General features: G+C 45.5%; 1 protein-coding gene across 1 annotated transcript; it reads right to left on the reverse strand.

Moving 5' to 3' along the window:
• Positions 1-7574: 7574 nt before the first annotated feature.
• On the reverse strand, positions 7575-20966 carry LOC145342480 (T-box transcription factor TBX22-like). Its single transcript, XM_080188043.1, has 8 exons — positions 20828-20966; positions 20031-20187; positions 18215-18316; positions 16196-16370; positions 10106-10270; positions 8734-8798; positions 8381-8475; positions 7575-8203 (listed from the first exon to the last, which is right to left on the reverse strand). Exons 1-8 carry the CDS (start codon positions 20964-20966, stop codon positions 7575-7577), a joined length of 1527 nt encoding a protein of 508 aa, XP_080044169.1.
• Positions 20967-23525: the final 2559 nt, after the last annotated feature.

Genomic DNA, 23525 nt, shown 5'->3' on the forward strand with positions numbered 1-23525 from the left:
GGCAGAAATGGATTGTGTCATTAATCATTTTAAAAATTACTGAAGTCAGTTTAAGAAGTGGCATATTGCTATATTTCTGCCTTTAGGATTTAAAAATTAGGGAAAAATGGAGCCCCAAAAAGTCAAATAAAATTCCAGAAGTCGAAGTTTTTTGATGCTGCTAACAAAATATTAATGAAATATTAATGAGCCTCAAAGTGCTGAAAATACACAGATCAGTCAGAATTTGTAAAAAGAAAGGGTTTGTTTTGCTCAAGCATAATTGTGTTATATAAAAATAATTACCACAAGGTATGCCAACGTGGGGAAGTGATGGCTCGGTGGTATTATCACTAGACAATTAATCCAGAAACTCAGCTAATGTTCTGGGATCTGGGTTTGAATCCCACCACCATGGCAGGTGATGGAATTTGAATCCAATTTTTAAAAATCTGGAATTAATAATCTACTGATGACCATGAAGCCATTGTCCATTGTCAAAGAAAAACCATCTGGTTCACTAATGTCCTTTAGGGAAGGAAATCTGCCATTCTTACCTCACTTGGCCTACATGTGACTCCAGAACCACAGAAATGTGGTTGGCTCTCAAATATCCTCCAAGGGCAACAAGGAATGGGCAATAAATGCTGGCCAGCCAGAGATGCCCATGTCCCATGAATGAATAAAAAAATCCAAAACGTATTGTGGTACACTGGTACAAACTAAAAAAGCCTAAAATTAATTAACATTAATTAGTGTACATTATCACTAATGTTGATTTCTGAGTGTTGCTTTTCAATACAAAATGGCTTAAAAATGAACTGTACATTAAAACAAAACTCAAGGCAAAAAGCAATTGCTTTATTTTTTCAGAGTACAGCCTAATTAATGATAGACATGGTTCATAACTGTCTTTATGAACCTCAGAATCTTAATCAATCTCCATCTAGATTTAAAATGTTACTTCAATTTGTTTCACATTCCAGAATTTGTTGTAGCTCGCCCTTTAGAGTGGTTAATAATTGGTGAACAGTTGGAAACAGCAGTGAATAATGACTTTTACACATACATTTCTGAATTGTTTCAAACGGGTGAATTAGTAAATGCTACAGAAAATTAAATGACTTCAGAAGCATAGAATTAAATGATTTAGAAACATAGAATCCCTATAGTGCAGAAGGAGACCATTCAAGCAACAAACCCTATCCCCACACATTTACCCTGCTGATCCCTTTAACCTAAACATCCCAGGACACTAAGGGGCAATTTAGAATGGCCAATCAACCTAACTCACACATCTTTGCAATGTGGGAGGAAACAGGAGCCCCCAGAAAAAACCCACACAGACATGGGGAGAATGTGTAAATTCCACACAGACAATTACCCAAGCCAGGAATCAAACCCAGAACCCTGGAGGTGCAAGGCAGTGCTAACCACTGTGCCACTATACTGCCCTTTTTGAGGAAATTGGTGATGTGATGGTGATCGCATCACTGCAAGTTCCTGCTGATCACTTTACAGTGATTTGTAATCCTGTTTAAGGGAAATGTATTAATATGGGAAATTACCGACCGGTGAGTCTGACCTCAGTGGTTGGAAAGCTGATGGAGAGGCTTCTGAGGGACAAGATTTACGAGCATTTGGAGAGGTTTGACATGATCAGGAATAGTCAGCATGGATTTGTCAAGGGCAGGTCGTGCCTTACGAGCCTAGTTGAGTTCTTCAAAAATGTGACTGAACACATTGACGAAGGAAGTGCCGTGGACATGGTGTACATGGACTTCAGCAAGGCGTTTGATAAGGTCCCCCATGCAAGACTTCTTGAGAAGGTGAGAGGGCATGGGATCCAAGGGCCTTTGGCCTTGTGGATCCAGAACTGGCTTGCCTGCAGAAGGCAGAGAGTGGTTGTGGATGGGTCTTTTTCTGAATGGAGGTCAGTCACCAGTGGAGTGCCCCAGGGATCTGTTCTAGGACCCTTGCTGTTTGTCATTTTCATAAATGACCTGGATGAGGAAGTGGAGGGATGGGTTAGTAAGTTCGCCGATGACACGAAGGTCGGTGGTGTTGTGGATGGTCTGGAAGGATGTCAGAAGTTGCAGCAGGACATAAATAGGATGCAAGACTGGGCGGAGAAGTGACAGATGGACTTCAACGCGGATAAATGTGTAGTCGTCCATTTTGGCAGAACCAATGGGATGAACGAGTACACTATCAAGGGCAGGAGTCTTAGTAGTGTTGAAGAGCAGAAGGATCTTGGGGTCCGGGTCCACAGGACTCTTAAATCAGCCTCGCAGGTGGAGGATGTGGTCAAGAAGGCGTATGGTGTACTGGCCTTCATTAATCGAGGGATTGAGTTTAGGAGTCGGGAGGTAATGCTACAACTTTATAAGACCCTTGTCAGGCCTCACTTGGAGTACTGTGCGCAGTTCTGGTCGCCTCACTATAGGAAGGACGTAGAAGCTATTGAAAGGGTACAAAGGAGATTTACAAGGATGTTGCCTGGACTGGGAGGCATGCCTTATGAAGATAGGTTGAGGGAGCTGGGACTCTTCTCCCTGGAGAGACGAAGGTTGAGAGGCGACCTGATAGAGGTTTATAAAATGTTGAGAGGAATAGATAGGGTGGATTCTCAGAGGCTATTTCCCCGGGTTGAAATGGTCGCTACAAGAGGACACAGATTTAAGGTGCAGGGAAGCAAGTACAGAGGTGATGTTAGGGGTAAGTTTTTCACTCAGAGGGTGGTGAGTGAATGGAATCGGCTGCCGTCAGTGGTGGTGGAGGCGAACTCGCTGGGGTCTTTTAAAAGACTTCTGGATGAGTATATGGATTTAATGGGATTGGGGGTTATAGATAGGTCTATAGATTGGTAGGTGTTGATGTGATCGGCGCAACTCGTGGGCCGAAGGGCCTGTTTGTGCTGTAGTGTTCTATGTTCTATGTTCTATGATATGACTCATCATTGTAATTAACCCATTATAGTCATTATGTCCGCCCACTGTACCTGCCCCTGAATATGAATGAAATACTTACACAGTCTATAAAGTAAATATTCCTCACAGTTTTACTTCAAGAAAATTCAATAAACTTTTCTGCTTTTGTTGTTTAAATCCAAGAAATCGTTTATTTTTCTCTTAAAAATTAGGTGCGGGAATGTAAGGCCATTGGATCTGTGATAGCAGTGTGGTGTACACAATAGGACATGTGTGTGTTCAGATGGCCCTGTCAACTCGCCTCTTGGTCCAAGATTTAAATAATGTGGCGGGGGGGGGGCGCGGGGGGGGCGGTTCTGGTCTATTTTCTCTCGGATGCAGAAAGGATTTGTCCATCTTTATTAATTGAACATTTTTTAAAAATTCCCGGGGAGTGGGGAGCAGTAAAACTTGGTTTCCATTTGTTCCGGCTTCCCCGCTCGCTTGTTCCTTCTCACCGCCCCATTCCAACAAAATACAGCTTTAGGTCCTTCCCCAGCAGACAAACTATTTTATACATTATTTCCCGCGATGGTATCTCCACACATCCCAAACCCAAGCTAAGTACACTTTATTTTACATGGAGATTTGTGTGTGTTGTGTTTGGAGTGTCGGGTTGTATGGCCTGAATCCAGCTGAAATCTATTCTTCACCTTTGCATCGTCCACCTGCCCCTAAACAGGAACCCAGGGCGGGGAGTCCAGCTGACAACAGCTCTGAGGAGGTCATCTAGACTCGAAATGTTAATTCTCTCTCCACAGAAGCTGCTGGAACTGTTGAGATTTTCCAGCGTCTCTTTTTATTGGTCCCATTTCTCCCTGTCCCAGCCTTCGGTTTAATGTTGTCTCCAGTCGGTGATACTATCATCACTTTTATCTGAAAACCAAGGGCGATGTTTCAACAGAATGGACCGGGTTGATCCTCAGCTACCGTTTCTTTTCATTCAGAAGCATTCCATATTTATGTTTATTTATTAGTCACAAGTAGGCTTACATTCACAGGGCAATGAAGTTACTGTGAAAATCCCCCGAGTCGCCACATGTCGGTGCCTGTTCGGGTACACCGAGAGAGAATTTAGCCTGGCCAATGCACCCTAACCAGCACATCTCCTGGACTTTGGGGGAAACGGGAGCACCCGGAGAACATGCAGACTTTGCACAGACAATGATCCAAGCCAGGAATCAAACCCGGGTCCCTGGAGCTGTGAGGCAGCAGTGCTAATCACTGTGCCACTTTCAATTAGTGTGTGCAGAGAGGAAAATGGATTTAATATATTTTAAGCTCCCTTTTAAAAAAATACAATCACATCAGGCAAAGAGCCCAGCTGGACTACCTCCAACTCCCTCCTGCTGTTGCTGCTCTGATCTGTTATGTGGGTGATTTTCCATGTGGGGTTTGTACTGTGTGAAGCTTTTCACTTTCCACGAGGTAACTGCTCACACACTTGCTTTCCCTGAGCGGCACATGACAGTACCCTGGATGTGTGACACGACTTGCTGTTCTCCACCTCCTGAGCCACTGTCCCATTCACTTGATTCCTTTATATTTCACTCCAATCTTAAATTAACAAAATCAATGCTTGCTCCAAAAAATAATTCAAATTGAATCCAATTCATGGTGCCCACTCTCGCCTGTGAGGGTCTCACCCATCAGCTGATCTTTACAGGTATTTGTTCCTCTCACGCTTTTTGTCCAACCCTATCCATGTACCCCCACCCCCTCCTGCAAAATGACCATTTAAATTGAGCAGTTCCGGGAAATACTGCAGCCAGTGATGTAATATACTGAATGGAAAACCAGGAGCAGAAATCCCAAGAGCGATCACACGGAGTTTATATTGTCCCATTTCATTTCTCCAGTGTCCCAGAAGACTTGGTTCGCAATGAATTACTTTGAAATGCAAGAAATGTTGCTTTATCGGTGAACCGAGTTGCTATTTCGAGTGTGACAACCTCCCAACAAACATGATCTTGGATGTTCTATCGATTATCATCCCGCTTCGAAGAAACCCATCAAACCCAAGATGCGCCCGGGTGTGAATTGTAACCGAAACATTTAAATTCCCTCAGAACAGGACAGCACCAACACCGAGAGTCCCTTCCAGCAACCATCTCCCTCAGTGTGACCCGAGTCTAATACTCTTCAATCAACAGAGAAGGGGATCAGAAACACCGAGCATTGCAGTCACTGGCATTCGGAACCAATATCTTTATTGTTTCAATGGACACGATAACTAGGTGCAAGAATAGCTTAGCAAAAAACAAGCACATTCCCTACTTTGAACATAAAAAGCAAACACTTTGTATATGAGAAAGTGTTCTATCAATGATTCGGATTTTCATTAAGAAGAATCTATGGGCTCCGGTAGCACGGTGGCCCAGTGGTTAACATTACTGCCTTGGGTCACTGTCTGTGTGGAGCTTGCATGTTCTCCACGTGTCTGCGTGGGTTTCCTCTGGGTGCTCCGGTTTCCTTCACGTTCTGGTTAGGTGCATTGAGCCAAACAGGCGCCTGAGTGTGGCGGCTAGAGGATTTTCACAGTAACTTCATTGTAGTGTTAATATAAGCTTTGCTTGTCGCTAATAAATAAACTAACTTTTTAGTTGGCACTTGGACCCCCGCTGAGTGTTCCTCTGATACTTTCCATGGCGATTATGAGGATTTGGGGAGGGGGTGGGGGGAGTATATATTTTGATGCCTCAAGTTATGTGGGATAAGGTGGACAGTATCCTGCCTATCAGAATAAGATAATACAGACTTTACAATACTGACTTTCCCTGCCTGACATCCTTTAATCTAATGCTGCTGTTAAGGTGCAATTTCCCTCAACACTTTAAACCCACAAAACCTGTGAATAATTCAGTGAAAAGTAACTTGCAGTTGTGAGAGGGTTTGAAAATTGACAGGGTTTTTATAAATGACATGGAACAACTTAGAAAAATACACTTTTGACACTTTAAATTTTTGATATCTGAAGAACGAGTATTTCCACTGGGAATGAGCCTCCTCTTATACAGCTGGATGGGTATTTTCACCCCGGAAAAACAGGCAAGTCTTTGAAGGTGGCTGTATACATAAGAACATAAGAACTAGGAGCAGGAGTAAACCATCTGACCCCTCGAGCCTGCTCCGTCATTCAATAAGATCATGGCTGATCTTTTCATGGACTCAGCTCCACTTAACCACCCGCTCACCATAACCCTTAATTCCTTTACTGTTCAAAAATGTATCTATCCTTGCCTTAAAAACATTCAATGAGGGAGCCTCAACTGCTTCACTGGGCCGGGAATTCCACAGATTCACAACCCTTTGTATGAAGAAGTTCCTCCTCAACTCAGTCCTAAATCTGCTTCCCCTTATTTTGAGGTTATGCCCCCTAGTTCTAGTTTCACCCACCAGTGGAAACAACTTCCCTGCTTCTATCTTATCCATTCCCTTCATAATCTTATATGTTTCTGTAAGATCTCCCCTCATTCTTATGAATTCCAGTGAGTATAGCCCCAGTCTACTAGTGAATCTCCTCTGCACCCCCTCCAGTGCCAGTATATCCTTTCTCAAGTAAGGAGACCAAAACTGTACACAGTACTCCAGGTGTGGCCTCACCAGCACCTTATCCAGCTGCAACATAACCTCACTGTTTTTAAACTCCATCCCTCTAGCAATGAAGGACAAAATTCCATTTGCTCCTTAATTACCTGCTGCACCTACAAACCAACTCCTTAAGGTTCCTGCACAAGGACACCCTTAATATAACCAACATCTGACCCCAGTGCAAATTTATATTAACCTTGTGGACTTTGCTAGGATAGACCCAAAGATAAATATTGGGAACAGATTGGTTTATAAAATCAAGGGTAAGAACTTTAAAAAAAAATCATTCATGGGATGTGGGTGTTGTTGGTTAGGGCAACATTTATTGCCCATCCCTAATTGTCCTTGAGAAGGCTGTGGTGACCTGCTTTCTTGAACCATTGCAGTAGTGTAGGTACATGTGCTGTAGGTACATGTGGTGCAGGTACATGTGGTGTAGGTACATCCACAGTGTTATTAGGGAAGGATTTCCATGTGGTATAAGTACACCCACAGTGCTGTTAGGGATGGTATTCCATGGGGTGTAATTACACCCACAGTGCTGTTAGGGAGGCAGTTCTATGTTATGTAGGCACACCCAGAGTGCTATGGGGGGGGGGTCCATATGCCGTAGGGACACCCACAGTGCCGTTAGGGAAGGATTTATTGGTGGTGTGTAGGATTCCTGTGAACTTTTGAGAATGGACCAAGTGCGTGTTGTAATGAAAACGAGTATTTATATTTTCTGTATGGACTGCGTCCTTTCTAAAGCAACACTAAGCAGCCTGTTTTTTGTTGAATTTTAAAAGGAAACCCTTGTTTAGCGAATTTGAAGCCGGATATGATTATTTACAATAAATTTCCATCATCAATCCCGAATCCATAGCGGTCTGGTTATAACCGGCCTGTGTCCAGGCACAACACTCTGCTCCTTCCTCGTCCCAAACCACTCTCAGTGTTGCCTCTGCGGCGCTTTCACTTTGTTCCCCCTGTCGGTACCGGATACAAGAGCCTCTGTTAGAGCCACAAACCCCTCGGTCTTGCCTGTCCCGGGAATCAGGGACAGTGGTTGACTGTTTGTGGCCACTGACTAATCTTCCCATCTCGGAAAGTCTTGCCGGCACTGGGACAGGGAGGGGTGCTGTGAGCCATCAGTTTGAATGGATTGGCTGTCAGTCTGGAAGGTGCTAACAGGTTGTAGCCATGAAGGGAGCAAGGGCGCCGAGCAGACAGGCTGTACAAGTCTTGTTGGAGTTGATTCTGTTGAGATGAGCTGTCCCCTGGGTGAAGATGTGTCCCCCTGGCTGGGAGCTCCAGGTGATGGTCACTGTACCCCCCACTCCTGCCTCTGCCTGCGGCCAGCGCGTTAAGCGAGGGCAGAGAAGGGAAGCGGAACAGGAGGGGCGGAGGTCGGTGAGACAGCAGCAGCTCCGGCGGCGAGCTGTCCACCCTCAGCCGCTGGCAAAGCGGCAGGGACAAGCGCTGAGGGACCGGGCTTCGGGCCGGGTTCATCACCCTGTAACACAGCGGGCCGTCCAAACCGCAGAGCTCCGAGTTTGGGCAGCTCATCCCCAGCGAGGCTGAAGACACATGGAACAAGGGCGGAGAGCAGGATGGAGAGAGCACCGAGCTCAGAGCAGCAGGAGTCCCGGTACAGGAGCCCCCCAGAGAATCAGAGCAGGCAACTGGGAGGAGGAAAATAAACAGAAATACACCATTAAAGCAAGTCACACTCAACAAACCCGTTATTCCAAAGACAAGCGACACTGCCACACAGAGAGATGGGAAAGGGGCGGATATTCATGTTGATTCACATTAAAATCACACAATTACTGACACAGATCCAGACAGAATGCACACACCTGGCTTTTGAATGTTAAAGTTTTGAAAGTCCAAGGATGGGCGGCAGTGTACAGGTCTCCAAGGGTAACTGTCCATCACTCTTTCCAGACTCACCCTAGACACAAGATGCAGTTTTAATAGTTCTCTGATCCATCAGGGATTTCTTCACAGTTGGCGGGTTAACGGAATTAGCGACATCTCAAATATTTAACAATTCCTGCAGCCACTAAAAAGCCACAAGAGAACTCGTAACTCAGCTCAAAATCAAACCTGAGATTTTTTTATTGGTTAACGGTGGATATTTAACTCTGGTCTCTGATATTTCTCCAACGATTGGAAACTTACTGTTCAGGGTTTTAATTTTTAGCTCTACCTGTTTCTCCCCGGATCTCTGAAACCTTTAGCGAAAGGATTTCGGTCAATTTTCAACCTCGTAATCTATAAAGATACAAACACAGAAAGTTACAAATAAGAACGGGTGGATGGAAATGTTAAATATTAAATGCCGCAGATTTGTCCAAGGTTCAAATTGTTTGGGAAAGAGACAAACCAGGCAGATAGAAACTGGGTTCAATGTACAGACCACATTCTCTCTATAGTTAATCGATGTATAATTATTATTCATGTCTCTATATTCCCCAGTGGCCTTTTACACAATGTGGGTTTGAGTTATATTTACTGCCAGCTTCTCTGATACATTCTGTCAATTTAATCACATTTCCCTCTCAGAATGCCTGCCGCTCAGAGTGAGATTCTGCACTAACTTTGAATCATATAAAGTTTATTTATTAGTCACAAGCAGGCTTACATTCACATATAGGGGATTTTCACAGTAACTTCATTGCAGTGTAAATGTAAACTTGTTTGTGACTAATAAATAAACTATTTTATGCGATTCAAACTTAGTGCAGTTATCTCACTTTGAGAAGAAGGTACTCTGAGAGAGAAATGTGTGATTAAATTGATAGAATACATCAGGGAAACTGGCAGCAATATAACTCAAACCCATATTGTACAGAGGGCTGCTGGGGAATATAGAAACTTGATGTCTGTGTCAATATGCGCGATCTTCTTGGAGATCCTATTCATTGGAGTCGGCAGTTTGTGGTGTCGATGGCAGTCATGATGTGGAGATGCCACATGGGGAATATAGAGCCATGAATAATAATTACACACCCATTAACTATAGAGTGTGGTCTGTATGTACAGAATTAATATAAAACATATAGAATATACAACAGCCCGTGCCTTTCTCTCATACCTGCCAGTCTGTATCCCTCTCTCCTCCCTCCTCAGACATTCTCTCTTCCACCTTCTTCAGTCGGGAAAAAGATACAAAAATCTGAGGTCCCGTACCGACCGACTCAAGGACAGCTTCTTCCCTGCTGCTGTCAGACTTTTGAATGGACCTACCTCGCATTAAGTAGATCTTTCTCTACACCCTCGCTGTGACTGTAACACTACACTCTGCACTCTCTCGTTTCCTTCTCTATGAATGGTATGCTTTGTATAGTGTGCAAGAAACAATACTTTTCACTGTATATTAATACGTGACAAAAATAAATCAAATCAAATCAAATGACCTCTCTCTCCGACCTGATAGCTTTTCTCCCTGTCGCGCTCTCTGCTATTTGTCAGTCTTTCTGTCTCTCTCCTCCCTGTTTGTCTGTCTCTCTCTCTCTCTCTCTCCTGTCTCTGTCGATCTCTCTCTCTCCTGTCTATCGCCGTCCGTCTCCCCCACCTACCTGCTGGTTCTGGTAAGCGGTGACAGTTGTGAATTCTGTTTCTGGGAAGGCGAATGTGTGAACTCCATCAGCTGGAAGGCTCTGATTTACAGAAATGTGTCGATTCGCCTCTTTCTCGATCACATGGATCCGCGGCCGGTACTTGTGCATGGACTGGAGAACAATCTGGAAATAGTGTGAGAAATAGTTTAAAGACATTCCATTTAAGGTCAAAAATCTCTGGCGTGAGTTGAACATTCACTCATCTTTCATCTCTTTCCAGTGTCATGTTTTTTATGATAAAGTTTGAATAGCGTACATTTCAGAGAAAGCCAGTGATTTATCATTTGAGCTGATAAATTCGGGACGGGAAACATCAGATTCTGAGCGGTCTGATTTTATTCCCTGTTAATGAAATCAGCCAAGTGAGGCCAGAATGCAAATCTGCAGAATAATACAAGAATGCAATTTCTATCGGGCAGAAGCGAACATCTCCCATTGCTAAGGGTCCCATGCAGTTCACTCTGAACCAAATGACGGAATTATCGATCATAGGGCACAGGGCAAGGCCATTAGGCCCTTCATATCTGTACAACTTTTTAAATGAGATCCCAATGATTTCCATTCTCCAGCTCACTCCTCACAGTCCAGTAAATTCCATCTGCTCAGATATTTATTTGGTCTCACATTGAAGATTATTAATAAATCCAGTTCCACGGTCATTCCATCACAGCTGTGTATAACACACTTCCACACAGTTTCTCTCATGCACATACAATTACATACACAAAAACACACTATCACATATACACACAGTCACATATACACACAGTCACATACAAACACACTGTCACATACACACACTGTCACATACACACACACTGTCACATACGCACGCTGTCACATATATACACGCTGCCACATACACACGCTGCCACATACACACGCTGTCACATATACACGCTGTCACATATGCACACTGTCACATATACACACTGTCACATATACACACTGTCACATACACACGCTGCCACATACGCACACTGTCACATATACACACAGTCACATACGCACACTGTCACATATACACACAGTCACATACGCACACTGTCACATATACACACTGTCACATACACACGCTACCACATACGCACACTGTCACATATACACACAGTCACATACGCACACTGTCACATATACACACTGTCACATACACACGCTGTCACATACACACACTGACACATATGCACACTGTCACATATACACGCTGTCACATACACACGCTGTCACATATACACACTGTCACACACACACACTGTCACATATACACACTGTCAATGAATGGGATGGATAGGATAGAGGTGGAGAGACTCTTACCGCTCAAAAAAGACAGTAGGACTAGGGGGCACAGCCTCAAGATAAAAGGGGGGCGGTTTAGAACGGAGTTGAGGAGGAACTTCTTCACTCAAAGGGTGGTGAATCTCTGGAATTCTCTGCCTGTTGAAGTGGTGGAGGCTGCCTCGCTAAATATTTTTAAGACGCGGGTTGATGGGTTTTTGATAAGAGAGGGGATTAAGGGTTATGGGGAGAAAGCAGGAAAGTGGAACTGAGCAGCGACAGATCAGCCATGATCTTATTGAGTGGCGGGGCAGGCTCAAAGGGCTAGATGGCCTACTCCTGCTCTTATTTCCTATGTTCTTATGTTCTTATACACACGCTGTCACATACACACGCTGTCACATATGCACACTGTCACATATGCACACTGACACATATACACACTGTCACATATACACACTGTCACATATACACGCTGTCACATACGCACACTGTCACATATGCACACTGACACATATACACACTGTCACATATACACACTGTCACATACGCACACTGTCACATACACACGCTGTCACATATGCACACTGTCACATATGCACACTGACACATATACACACTGTCACATATACACACTGTCACATATACACGCTGTCACATACGCACACTGTCACATATGCACACTGACACATATACACACTGTCACATATACACACTGTCACATACACACGCTGCCACATACACACGCTACCACATACGCACACTGTCACATATACACACTGTCACATATGCACACTGTCACATATACACGCTGTCACATACGCACACTGTCACATATGCACGCTGTCACATATACACACTGTCACATATACACATAAGAACATAAGAAATAGGAGCAGGAGTAGGCCATCTAGCCCCTCGAGCCTGCCCCGCCATTCAATAAGATCATGGCTGATCTGTCATGGCTCAGTTCCACATTCCTGCCCTCTCCCCATAACCCTTAATCCCCTCTCTTATCAAAAACCCATCAACCCGCGTCTTAAAAATATTGAGCGAGGCAGCCTCCACCACTTCAACGGGCAGAGAATTCCAGAGATTCACCACGCTTTGAGTGAAGAAGTTCCTCCTCAACTCTGTTCTAAACTGCACCCCCCTTTATCTTGAGGCTGTGCCCTCTTGTCCTACTGTCCTTTCTGAGCGGGAAGAGTCTCTCCACCTCTCCACCTCTATCCTATCCATCCCATTCATCATCTTATACGTCTCAATGAGATCTCCCCTCATTCTTCTAAACTCTAACGAGTACAAGCCTAGTTTATTCAGCCTCTCCTCCCCTCTACACACTGTCACATATACACACTGTCACATATATACACTGTAACATATACACGCTGTCACATATGCACACTGTCACATACGCACACTGTCACATACGCACACTGTCACATATACACGCTGTCACATATGCACACTGTCACATATACACGCTGTCACATATGCACACTGTCACATATGCACACTGTCACATATGCACACTGTCACATATATACACTGTCACATATACACGCTGTCACATATACACGCTGTCACATATGCACACTGTCACATATGCACACTGTCACATATACACACTGTCACATATATACACTGTCACATATACACGCTGTCACATATGCACACTGTCACATATGCACACTGTCACATATGCACACTGTCACATACAAACTCACAAATACACACAAACTGTCACTTACACTGACAGTAAACACACTCTTACATTCACAGTGTCACAAAATATCATAAATGCACACAGTCAGATACACACTGCTACAAACACTGTCACCTAAGAATCATAAGAACTAGGAGCAGAAATAGGCAATTTAGCCCCTACAGCCCGCTCCACCATTCAATATGATTAAGGCCCCCTTCCCCTTCCCCCAGAATCAGGACCTCCTCATCCTCTGTTTTCACCTCATCAGCCTCCACGTTCAGAAGATCATCCTCCGCTGCTTCTGCCAACTCCAACATATTGGCCCTTTATCCAACAGATCTTCCCGTCACTCTCCCTGTCAGCATTCTGCAGGGACTGTTCCCTCTGGGACACCCTAATCCAGCCCACCCAGGCACCTTCCCAAGCAATCTTACAAGTTGCCTCCTTCCTGCGCACCATCCAAAGGCCCAAACATTCTTTTCAGGTGGATGTAGCATTTCACATGAGCCTCCTTTAACCTGCATTCGCTGCTCCCAATATGGTCTTCTCTACTTCAGGGAGACCAAACTCAGACTGAGTGAGTGCTTTTTAGAACACCTTTCCTCTGCCCTCAAGCAGGACCCAGGCCTTCCTCCCACTTGTCATTTCAACACACCACTGTCCTGTCCTGCCCACATGTCCATCCTTGGCCTGTTGCTGTTATCCAGTGAAGTCCAATGCAAACTAGAGGAACATTACCTCATCTGCCAATTGAGCATTTTACAGCCTTCCGGACCGAACATTGAGTTCAACAACTTCAGAACAAGAAATCTTTCTTCCACCTCCACTCCATCGCTATTTATTTTATTTTAACTTTTCTTTTCATCATATTCATCCATTTGTATTATTTTATATTCTTATTTCTACTATTCTAGTTCTCAAATATCACTTTTCATCTTGTTTGCCCCTCCCCCCAACCCCCCCACTAGGGCCAAATGTCACATTCTTACACTCTGCACCTTTGTCCTGCCATTTACACATTCCAGTCTCTTAATGGGCTGCTATTAGTACCATTTTCAGCCTTTATCATCGCCATTTACATTTCCTTTGCCATTCTTATCAACTGCAGCCCCCACCCCATCCCTCCCCTCACCCTCACAGCATAAATCTTATCTAATTTTCCTTGTCTTCAGCTCTGACAAAGGGTCACCGTGATTCAAACATTGTTTGTTTCTCTCTCCACTATTGGACACTATTGGACTTGCTGAGATTTTCCAGCATTTTCTGTTTTTCTTTCAGATTCCAGCATCCGCAATATTTTATTTTTATATAATGGCTTATCTCATCTTAACTTCAATTCCACTTACCTTCTCGTTACCCGTGGTCTATGATGAACACACTGTCACTCACATACTTTCACACACAAACTGTCACATATGTAGACATTGTCAGATATGCACACTATCAGATACACATACTACCAAGTACGCACTGTCTCATACACACACATATACACATTGCCACATATAGACACATATACTGTCATAAATATAAACTGTCACATTCACACTATCACATGCAAACACATTGTCAGATACATGCACTGTCACACACACTATCATGTACACACTGTCACATACACCCACTGTCATATACACACACTGTCACATACACAGACTGTTATACACACAGACTGTCATGTACACACTGTCACATACACAACCTGTCATACATGCACACTGTCAAAAACACGGATTGTTACACACACAGCCATGTAAACATTCACATACACACACTGTCACATGTGCACACTGTCAAATACACAGACTGTTACACACACAAACTGCCATGTACACACATATACACACTGTCATATACACACTGTTATTTACATATATTGCAAACACACAGCCACACAGAAATGCACTGTCAGAAACACAAACTGTCAGAAATGCGCACTGTCACAACCACAGACACTCACAAACACACACACACTGTCTCACACACACATCATCACAAACAAATACACAGTGTCACAACCACAGACACACTGTCACACAAATACACACCATTACAAAATGAAGGAGATTGTCATTGACTTCAGAAAGCGTAAAGGAGATCATGCCTCTGTCTACATCAAGGGGGATGAAGTAGAAAGTGTTGAAAGCTTCCAGTTTTTAGGTGTCCAGATCACCAACAACCTCTCCTGGTCCTCCCCATACTGACACTATAGTTAAGAAAGCCCCAGGAATGTCTCTAATTTCTCAGAAGACGAAGGAAATTTGGCATGTCAGCTACGACTCTCACCAACTTTTACAGATGCCCCATAGAAAGCATTCTTTCTGGTTGTATCACAGCTTAATATGGGCTCCTGCTCTGCCCAAGACCACAAGGAACTACAAAAGGTCGTGAATGTAGCCCAATCCATCACACAAACCAGACTCCCAACCAATGACTCTGTCTACACTTCCCACTGCCTCGGTTTCTCTTCAGATTGTATAAATATTTCACCTTTTACTGAAGATTTCCCTACGCAACCCAGACATTCTCTCTTTCACCTTCTTCCTATGGGAAAGAAATACAAAAGTCTGAGGTCATGTACTAACTGACTCAAGAACAGCTTCTTCCCTGCTGCTGTCAGACTTTTGAATGTACCTACCTGACATTAAGTTTATCTTTCTCTACACCCTTGCTTTGACTGTAACACTACATTCTGCACCTCCTTTCTTTCTCAATGAACGGCATGTTTTGTCTGTATAGCTCGCAAGAAACAATATTTTTCACTGTATGTTAATACATGTGACAATAATAAATCAAATCAAAACAATACAAAAATATCACACTGTCACACAAACTATCACAGACACACACTGTCACAAACATATGCACTGTCACAGACAGAGACACAGTGTCTCATACAGGCACTGTCATACACACGCAGAAACACACACATTAATTTCTCACATTCTCCAGTTTGGAAATTTTTGCATTCAACAACCTTTGCCCAGTCTGTGGCTGCATAAACAAAACAGAGTAAGAGACCAGTATTTCTCAGGCGAGGTTAAGATTTGACACTGAATCCTTACATGTCCCCTCTCGTCCATGTCATTGTTGGTAAGTTTCACCCGGTCAAAGCTGACAACTTGTTTCATCCAGGATTCCCCAGAAGCTGGTGAATCAGGGTGCAGGTACAGCCTGGGGGTCAGCGAAGACTGTTCCGTGTTTCCGGCCACCATCCACTGGGAGCTGTGGTACACATACCTGTAAATAACACACGGGGGGGCGGGGAGGGGAGAACATCCAGGGGGAGTGAACCCAAGCAGCAAAGATTAACGGGTGTGAGAATTATAGAATAATACAGCACGGAGGGGGGGGGGGCATTCGGCCCATCCTACATATGCTGGCTCTATCCAATTAGTCCCTCTCCCCTGCTCAATTCACCCCACCCCACCCCCCCCCCCCCCCCCCACACACACACACACACACACAGAGTGCTGTAATATTCCCTTCAATGATTCATCCATTCCTTTTGGAAAGTATTTATTAAATCTGCTTCCAGCAAGTTTCTTGGCTCTTCGATCCTGATCATAATAACTTGTAACTAATAACATAATAACTCTTCTGAAAAACAGCCTGTTAACAGTATGTTATTAAAGATGTGACCGCGCTGTAACAGGGAACAGTATTGTCTCGTCTGCTTTCTCAATGGTTCTCCCCCTTTTAACCAAGATCAAATCCCCGAACATTATCAACTTGCACAACCACTTCATAACCGCAATCTCTTTGCCCTGCTAGACTGTAAATTTGCAGTGGGGAAAGGCACCATTCTGTCCCTGTCTCTGGTCAGTAACACTGCTTACCATAATGTGGAGCAGCCAATGGGGTGTTACTCAGAGTGAGAGCTCTGCTTCCTAGCGGTAAACACAGTGAGAAGTCGCTCTGGGAAGGGGATCCGGGGTAAACACATCTCCACATCTCGGCGGGTTTACAGCCAGCGCCTATTCTACTTTTCTGTCGGTTTTGTTCTTCTGCTTTGCAATCAGGCGCAGCTCTTTGATTCCAATGTTTTCCCTCAATTCTACTCAAAGCCATGAGCTGTGTCCCACTCTACACTCACTGCCAGAGCTGCTGGATAGAATCATACAGCACAGAAAGTGGCCCTTCGGCCCACTGTGTCTGCGGGCCCATCAAACACCTTTCTGTTCCAATCTCATTTCCAGCCCTTGGTCCGAGCCTTGTGTGCGGTGGCATCTCGAGTCTTCATCTAAATGCTTCTTAAATGTCGAGAGTTCCCTTTCAGGCAGTGAGCTCCAGATTGTCACACCCCCTGAGTGAAGGGAATTTTCCTCAAATCCCCCCTAAATCTCCTGCCCCGAACCTTCAATCTGTGCCCCCGGTCATTGACTTCTCTACTAAGGGGAGAAGATTCTTCCTGTCTATCCTATCTATATCCCTCATCACTTTGTGCACCTCAAGTAGTCCCCCTCAGCTTCCTCACCCTATCCAGCCTCTCTCAAAACTGAACATCTCCAGCCGGGTGAATCCCCTCTCCATCCTTCCCAGTCAATCGCATCCTTTCTATGGTTAGTGTGTCGATCGGAACTGCACCCAGTATTCTAGCTGTGTTCTATCAAAACCTCCCTGCCCTGATATTCCGAGCCTCGGTTAATAAAGGCAGGGATTCCATAAGCCTCCTTGACCACCTTATCGAGCTGTCCTGCTGTCTTCAGGAATCTATGGACATGCGCCCCAAAGTCCCTCTGATCCCCTGTACTCCCTCCTCTGAGTGCCCAGAATCCGCAGTATTAAATATTTTGTGTACATAAACAAAACAACCCATTCTCAAATCGTCAAATCTACTCATTGAGAGGCGGTGAGAACATTCAGAAGTGATTGGTTCACTGAGTAACTGCTCAAAACAATCCAGTTAAATTTAATTGTCGAGTGTGATCCGCTTTTAAACACTGATATATAATAAATAAGTCACAACGTAAACCCTGGGCAACGAAGGACATTAGGAATTAAAAGTCAATCCAGCTAACAGTGTTGCCATTTGTCGCTCCCGGTCGAAGTGCAGTTACAGGTTTGTGTACAGCTATGGGTACCTGTATCTCTTAGAATCCACTGGGATAATATCCATGGCGATATAATACTGCTTGGCGGGAGCCAGACCTTTGATTTTCACCCGTACGGCGGGAAACATTCGCCTGTGGACAGACAAAACTCCGTTAGACCCCCCCCAGAGTCCCAGAGACGCCGAGTCTCAGAGCAGTGAGCTGATATTTCCAAACACAAGTGTATATTTCCTCCTCTTTCAGAATCTGGACCCCTGATTCTGTCCAATTATAGTCAGGGTTATTGACCCAACTGAAGGTGAATCAGGGGTTAGCCGGGGTGGGTGCGGGGGGGGGGAGATGATCCGAACATTTTCCTGTTTGTTTGACTCCAGTTTTACTCCCTGTGGGTGAGGAAGGGACGCACCCTTCCATCTGTGATGGGCAACACCTTAAATTTAAAATCATATTCCGAATATCTGAAACGCACCGCTCATTAAACCGCCCGTTTCCATGCAGAGGGGTGGGGGTGGGGGGATTGGGGTGGGGGTGGGGAAGTAGGGGTGGGGATGGGGGCTGGGTGGGTGAGGGGATGGGGATGGGTGGGGGTGCGGGAGTGGGTGGGGTGGGGAGGTGAGGGTGGGGATGGGGGTTGTGTGGATGGGGGTGGGGATGGGTGAGGGTGGGGGGAGGGGGTGGAAGTGGGGGATGGGGGTGGGGTGGGTGGGGGATGGGGGTGGGTGGGGGTGCGGGAGTGGGTGGGGTGGGGAGGTGAGGGTGGGGATGGGTGAGGGTGGGGGGAGGGGGTGGGGATGTGGGTGGATGTAGGTGGGGGTGGGGGTGGGGAGTGGTTGGGGGTGAGGGTTGAGGATGGTTGGGTGGGGTGGGGATGGGGAGTGGGCGGGGGTGATCTGCTTTTTTTCGATCAGCCTGGCATTTACAAGCGGGTGGTGAAGACACGGGATTTTCCTGAGATCGGGACTCAGGCGGTTCCACCTGGATCAGTTTAAGAAGCGAATCCACAGTCAGGTCTGTGAGGTTGGAGCAGGAACCCTGCTCTTTCATTCGGGGACACTTTTTTTGTTTTATAATGGCGCCAACTTCTCAAACAGAGGTCTCTCAAAACACCCAGGTGGCACAGTGCTTAGAGCTGCTGCTTTACAGCGCCGGGGACGCGGGTTCAATCCCGGCTTGTGGAGTTTGCATGTTCTCCCCGTGTCTGCCTGGGTTTCCTCTGCGTGTTCCAGTTTCCTCCCATTGATCAACACAGATATCAGAGGGATGTATTTTACACAGAGGGTGGTGGGGGCTGGAATGCGCTGCCAGGCAGGGTGGTAGAGGCGGACACACTGGGATCGTTTAAGACTTATCTGGATAGTCACATGAACAGACTGGGAATCGGGGGATACAAACGAATGATCTAGTTGGAAACACATGATCGGCGCAGGCTTGGAGGGCCGAAGGGCCTGTTTCCTGTGCTGTACTGTTCTTTGTTCTTTGATGTGCGGGTTAGGTGGATGGGCGATGATAAATTGCCGTTTAGAGTCAGGGGGACTAGCTAGAGTAAATCCATGGGGATAGTGCGTGGATAGGATTGTGCAGATTCGATGGGCAGAATGGCCGCCTCCTGCACTGAGGGGAGATTGAGGGTTATAGATAGGTCTGTAGGTTGGTAGGTGTTGATGTGATCGGCACAACTCGTGGGCCGAAGGGCCTGTTTGTGCTGTAGTGTTCTATGTTCTATGTTCTATGTTCACTCCCGATTGGTCAGTTGAAGGTAGAAGAGTGTCGGGGATATTAATTAAAATGGAGACAGTCAGTGTTAACAGCTCTCTCTCTCTCTGTAATCAGCCAGTCTCTCTCTTACCTGCCAGCTTTAGTGATTATCATCTCTGTCCCAATCTCATGGAATCTTTTCCAAAGCTCCGTCCCTTGCAGTTCCACCTGGAAACTTCCCGAGTCACCGCCACGAGGAATGGGTGAGGGATGTTTGCGGCGTTTAATCCTTTGGCCTCTCGCCTCCTCTGTTCAATCAATAAAATGCAAAATACCAGAAGGAAAGTCCCGGTTAAAGGAAGCCTCCCGAGCAAACCACGTCCAAAGCCGCAGCTTTCGCCACTGTCCACCCCCCCCCCCCCCACCCACCACACACAACGCCCCCACCCCCGAGATCCCCAGCTGAACCCCTACCCCTAAAGTGACAACTTTAAACCCCGAACGAGAACACAGATAAAGTTTATCCAAAAACTTCCATGAAATTTGAAATCTGGGAATAAAAAGAAACATTTTTTCACATTAGAATCGAGTGTAACTTGTTTATGAGACCAGCAGAAAGCTTTTAAAATACGGATTATTACAGTTCGCGTCTTTTAATCTCAACTCTGATTTCAGGGGGACTGGGGGCGGTGGTGAGGTGGGGGGAGATTATAAATAAACTCGGCAAAAGCGGAATAAAAGTATTGTAATCAAAAAGGCGAATTACTAACAGATTAAAACCAAATTAGAAAAACTAATTCAAAGTCTCCGGTTCTATAATCATATTTATTTGCGGAATGAAGAGTGTAAATATAGAAAGGTGGCGGAGATTTTCCGCTACTGTGCGCTGTGAGTTAGTCTCTGCCTCCTGCCCCCCGGTTCCATCAATATTAGACAAAGTTGACTGACCAGACTGTTCCTCTTCTCCTGGTTTGGAGCTCAGGCCATTTCCCACTTTCTCATCCTCGGTATCTTCACGTTTCCTCTTCACAATGTTCCCCACCAGAGATTCCACAGAGAAAGCGTAAGCCCGAGAACTCAGAGCCATTGGGGGGGCCTTTAATCATCAATCCAGACAGGAGGCACCAGTGCCCGGGGGGGCAACGAGAGGAATGGGAAGGATCGGCGGGATCCGAGTCGCTGGGAGTGTGAGGGGATTGACTCTGTCCCAGAGTGAGTCCCATTCCAGTTACTGGGAGGCATTGACGGAAAGCCGCGCTCTCTGCATCGTCCCTGGGCAGAAGGAGGCTTTCTTCTCCCCTGTGTCTCCCCCCTGCTGTGTCAAGTCCACTTCTGGAGGGCGAGAGCTCATCGCCCAGTGAAGTCAGGCCAATAGCAACACCCCAGTGCAGCCAAGAGCGAGCGAAGCTTCACTAATTATACCCAAGGAAGAGCCCCTTTGCTTGTTCTGACTGAATGTGGAGATAATTGCTAGCAGTCAGGCCTGCCTGTCTGACGATACAGTATGTAAATATGGGCATGCACAGATCCCTGACACGTTTCATTTCTCCTGTGACAAGATCAACTTTAGCAAAGAACTAAACTTCAAAGGGAAATGTTCCAATAAAGGGCGACTCTTCAATAACACTGTCTACAGCTGTATATGCATATATAATACATAATGTGTACACGTAGATAAATTAGGATTTATTTATTAGTGTCACAAGTTGGCTTTCATAAAAACTGCATTGAAATTCCTTTGAAAAGCCCCCAGCTGCCACATTTCGGGGTTCACTGAGGGCGATTTTAACGTAGCCAACTCACCTAACCAGCACGTCTTTCAGACAGTGGGAGGAAACAGGAGCGCCCACGCAGACACGGGGGGAACGTGCAGACTCCACTCAGACAATGACCCAGGCCGAGAATTGAACCCGCGTTCCTGGCGCTGTGAGGCAGCAGTGCTATCCACTGCCACTGAGAAAGACAGACGGATGTGTGTACATACAAGTGGGTATTGATGTGTATATAATATTTAATCGAGATCTAATCTTCTGAAGCTTCCATTCAGCGTACACGGCTTCCTGTCATGCAATTAGACACTGTGTAGAAATAGAATTTATAGTTTTAGTTATTTCAATGAGTTGGTGAACAGGACCTGAAATCACAAACTGGGAACTGCTCCTACAGATCTGTCTCCATGTTGAGGTTACACAATGCAAGACAAATCAAACTGTATTTGGCGCTGTTTGAAATAATTATGGGAAGCGGTGATGTCTCAGTGGTGTGGCTGCCTCGGGTTGGAGAAAGAGTCTGTATAGACAGACGCAGTGAGAAGTCTCACAACACCAGGTTAAAGTCCAACAAGTTTATTTGGTAGTAAACGCCACTAGCTTTCAGAGCGCTGCTCCTTCGTCGGGTTAGCGGCGAGTTCTGATCACAAACAGGGCATATAAAAACACACAGTAATACAAATAAACCTGTTGGACTTTAACCTGGTGTTTTGAGACTTCTTACTGTGTTTACCCCAGTCCAACGCCGGCATCTCCACATTTAGACAGGAACACCCACACCACCAGCTCCCCTTTCTGCCGCAGTCTATGGCGATCGTCCCTTTGGTTCCAAGGGCGCGGAGATGGTGAGACAGGGGCTGGAGGGGGAAGAGGGGCAGGTGGAGAACAACCAGAAAATGGCCTTCCTCCCCCTCCCCACCCCCCGATGGCAATTTGACATTTAGTGCCTTTTGCATTTTCAGCCGCATCGGGACTGCGCAACTTTCGGTTCTAAACTGAAGCCTGTACCCCCGCCAGAGCCCGATTCAGAACACGGTGTCTCTGCCCTTCGTTAGAAGATTGAGTTCGGTGCTGACAGCCGGGGGTTAGTGGCTTTAGATCACAACCCATCTGCACCAGGAAACAGAGATACCGTGAGAGGGTGTCTGTCCGGGGTCCCTCTTCACCACACACCTCCTCACCCCCAGGACCACCAGACTCCCGATTTTAACCAGTGCGAGTCGATTGTGTAATTATCCGACAGGATCTCCCCCCCACCCGCCGTTAACTAACGAATAATCTCAGAAAATTCGCAAAGATAATTTGAGAGTACGTGTTAATTTAAGTCTTTCCCTCGGCGTATGTTTTTTAAAAACATCTTTAGACAAAACTTTCTCAATGCCAGCACGGGGTTCGCGAAATAAATCAGAAGTTAAATCCCTCTAAGTGTTCCTGGAGAGATGCTCAGCGTTTGCTATTTGATATCAATGTTTGGACCTATTGGACATGGCTAAAACCATTTTAACTCAAATTCGACTGGAATTGTGCACTAATAAATTCATGAGTTACACATTGATCAGATTCTGCATCGAAGCTCAGCCAATTTTCGCCCCGCACTCACATTACTATTCACTATTGTTAAAACTCGGGCTAAAATTCGATTTCTAGTAACCCAAAGGATAAATAATATAGTTACAAAAAAGGCGGGGTGGGAGGGGGATATCGGACATTGAGCTGCAGAGATTCCAGTCTGCAGTGACTGTAAGTATTAAATCTGCTGTGTTGTAGCACAGAATAAAAAGTCTTCCCGAACTGTGCAAATTAAATTGATTAATGGCAAAGACGGAAAGCTTCCCAAACGTTTCGGGAGAGCGGAGTGAAATTTCAATTTATGTCAA

The sequence above is a fragment of the Carcharhinus amblyrhynchos genome, chromosome 4, assembly GCF_965287045.1.
Source record: "Carcharhinus amblyrhynchos chromosome 4, sCarAmb.v2.hapA, whole genome shotgun sequence".
NCBI lineage: Eukaryota > Metazoa > Chordata > Chondrichthyes > Carcharhiniformes > Carcharhinidae > Carcharhinus > Carcharhinus amblyrhynchos.

Bases quoted from the DNA above. Each gene is read 5' to 3' on its own strand.
- LOC145342480 (XM_080188043.1), bottom strand. From the start codon at position 20,966: ATGGCTCTGAGTTCTCGGGCTTACGCTTTCTCTGTGGAATCTCTGGTG. The intron at 18,317-20,030 runs GTAAGAGAGAGA...GTCTGTCCACAG, and splicing joins ATAATCACTAAAGCTGGCAG to GCGAATGTTTCCCGCCGTAC. The intron at 10,271-16,195 runs GTAAGGATTCAG...CACTATTTCCAG, and splicing joins ACATGGACGAGAGGGGACAT to ATTGTTCTCCAGTCCATGCA.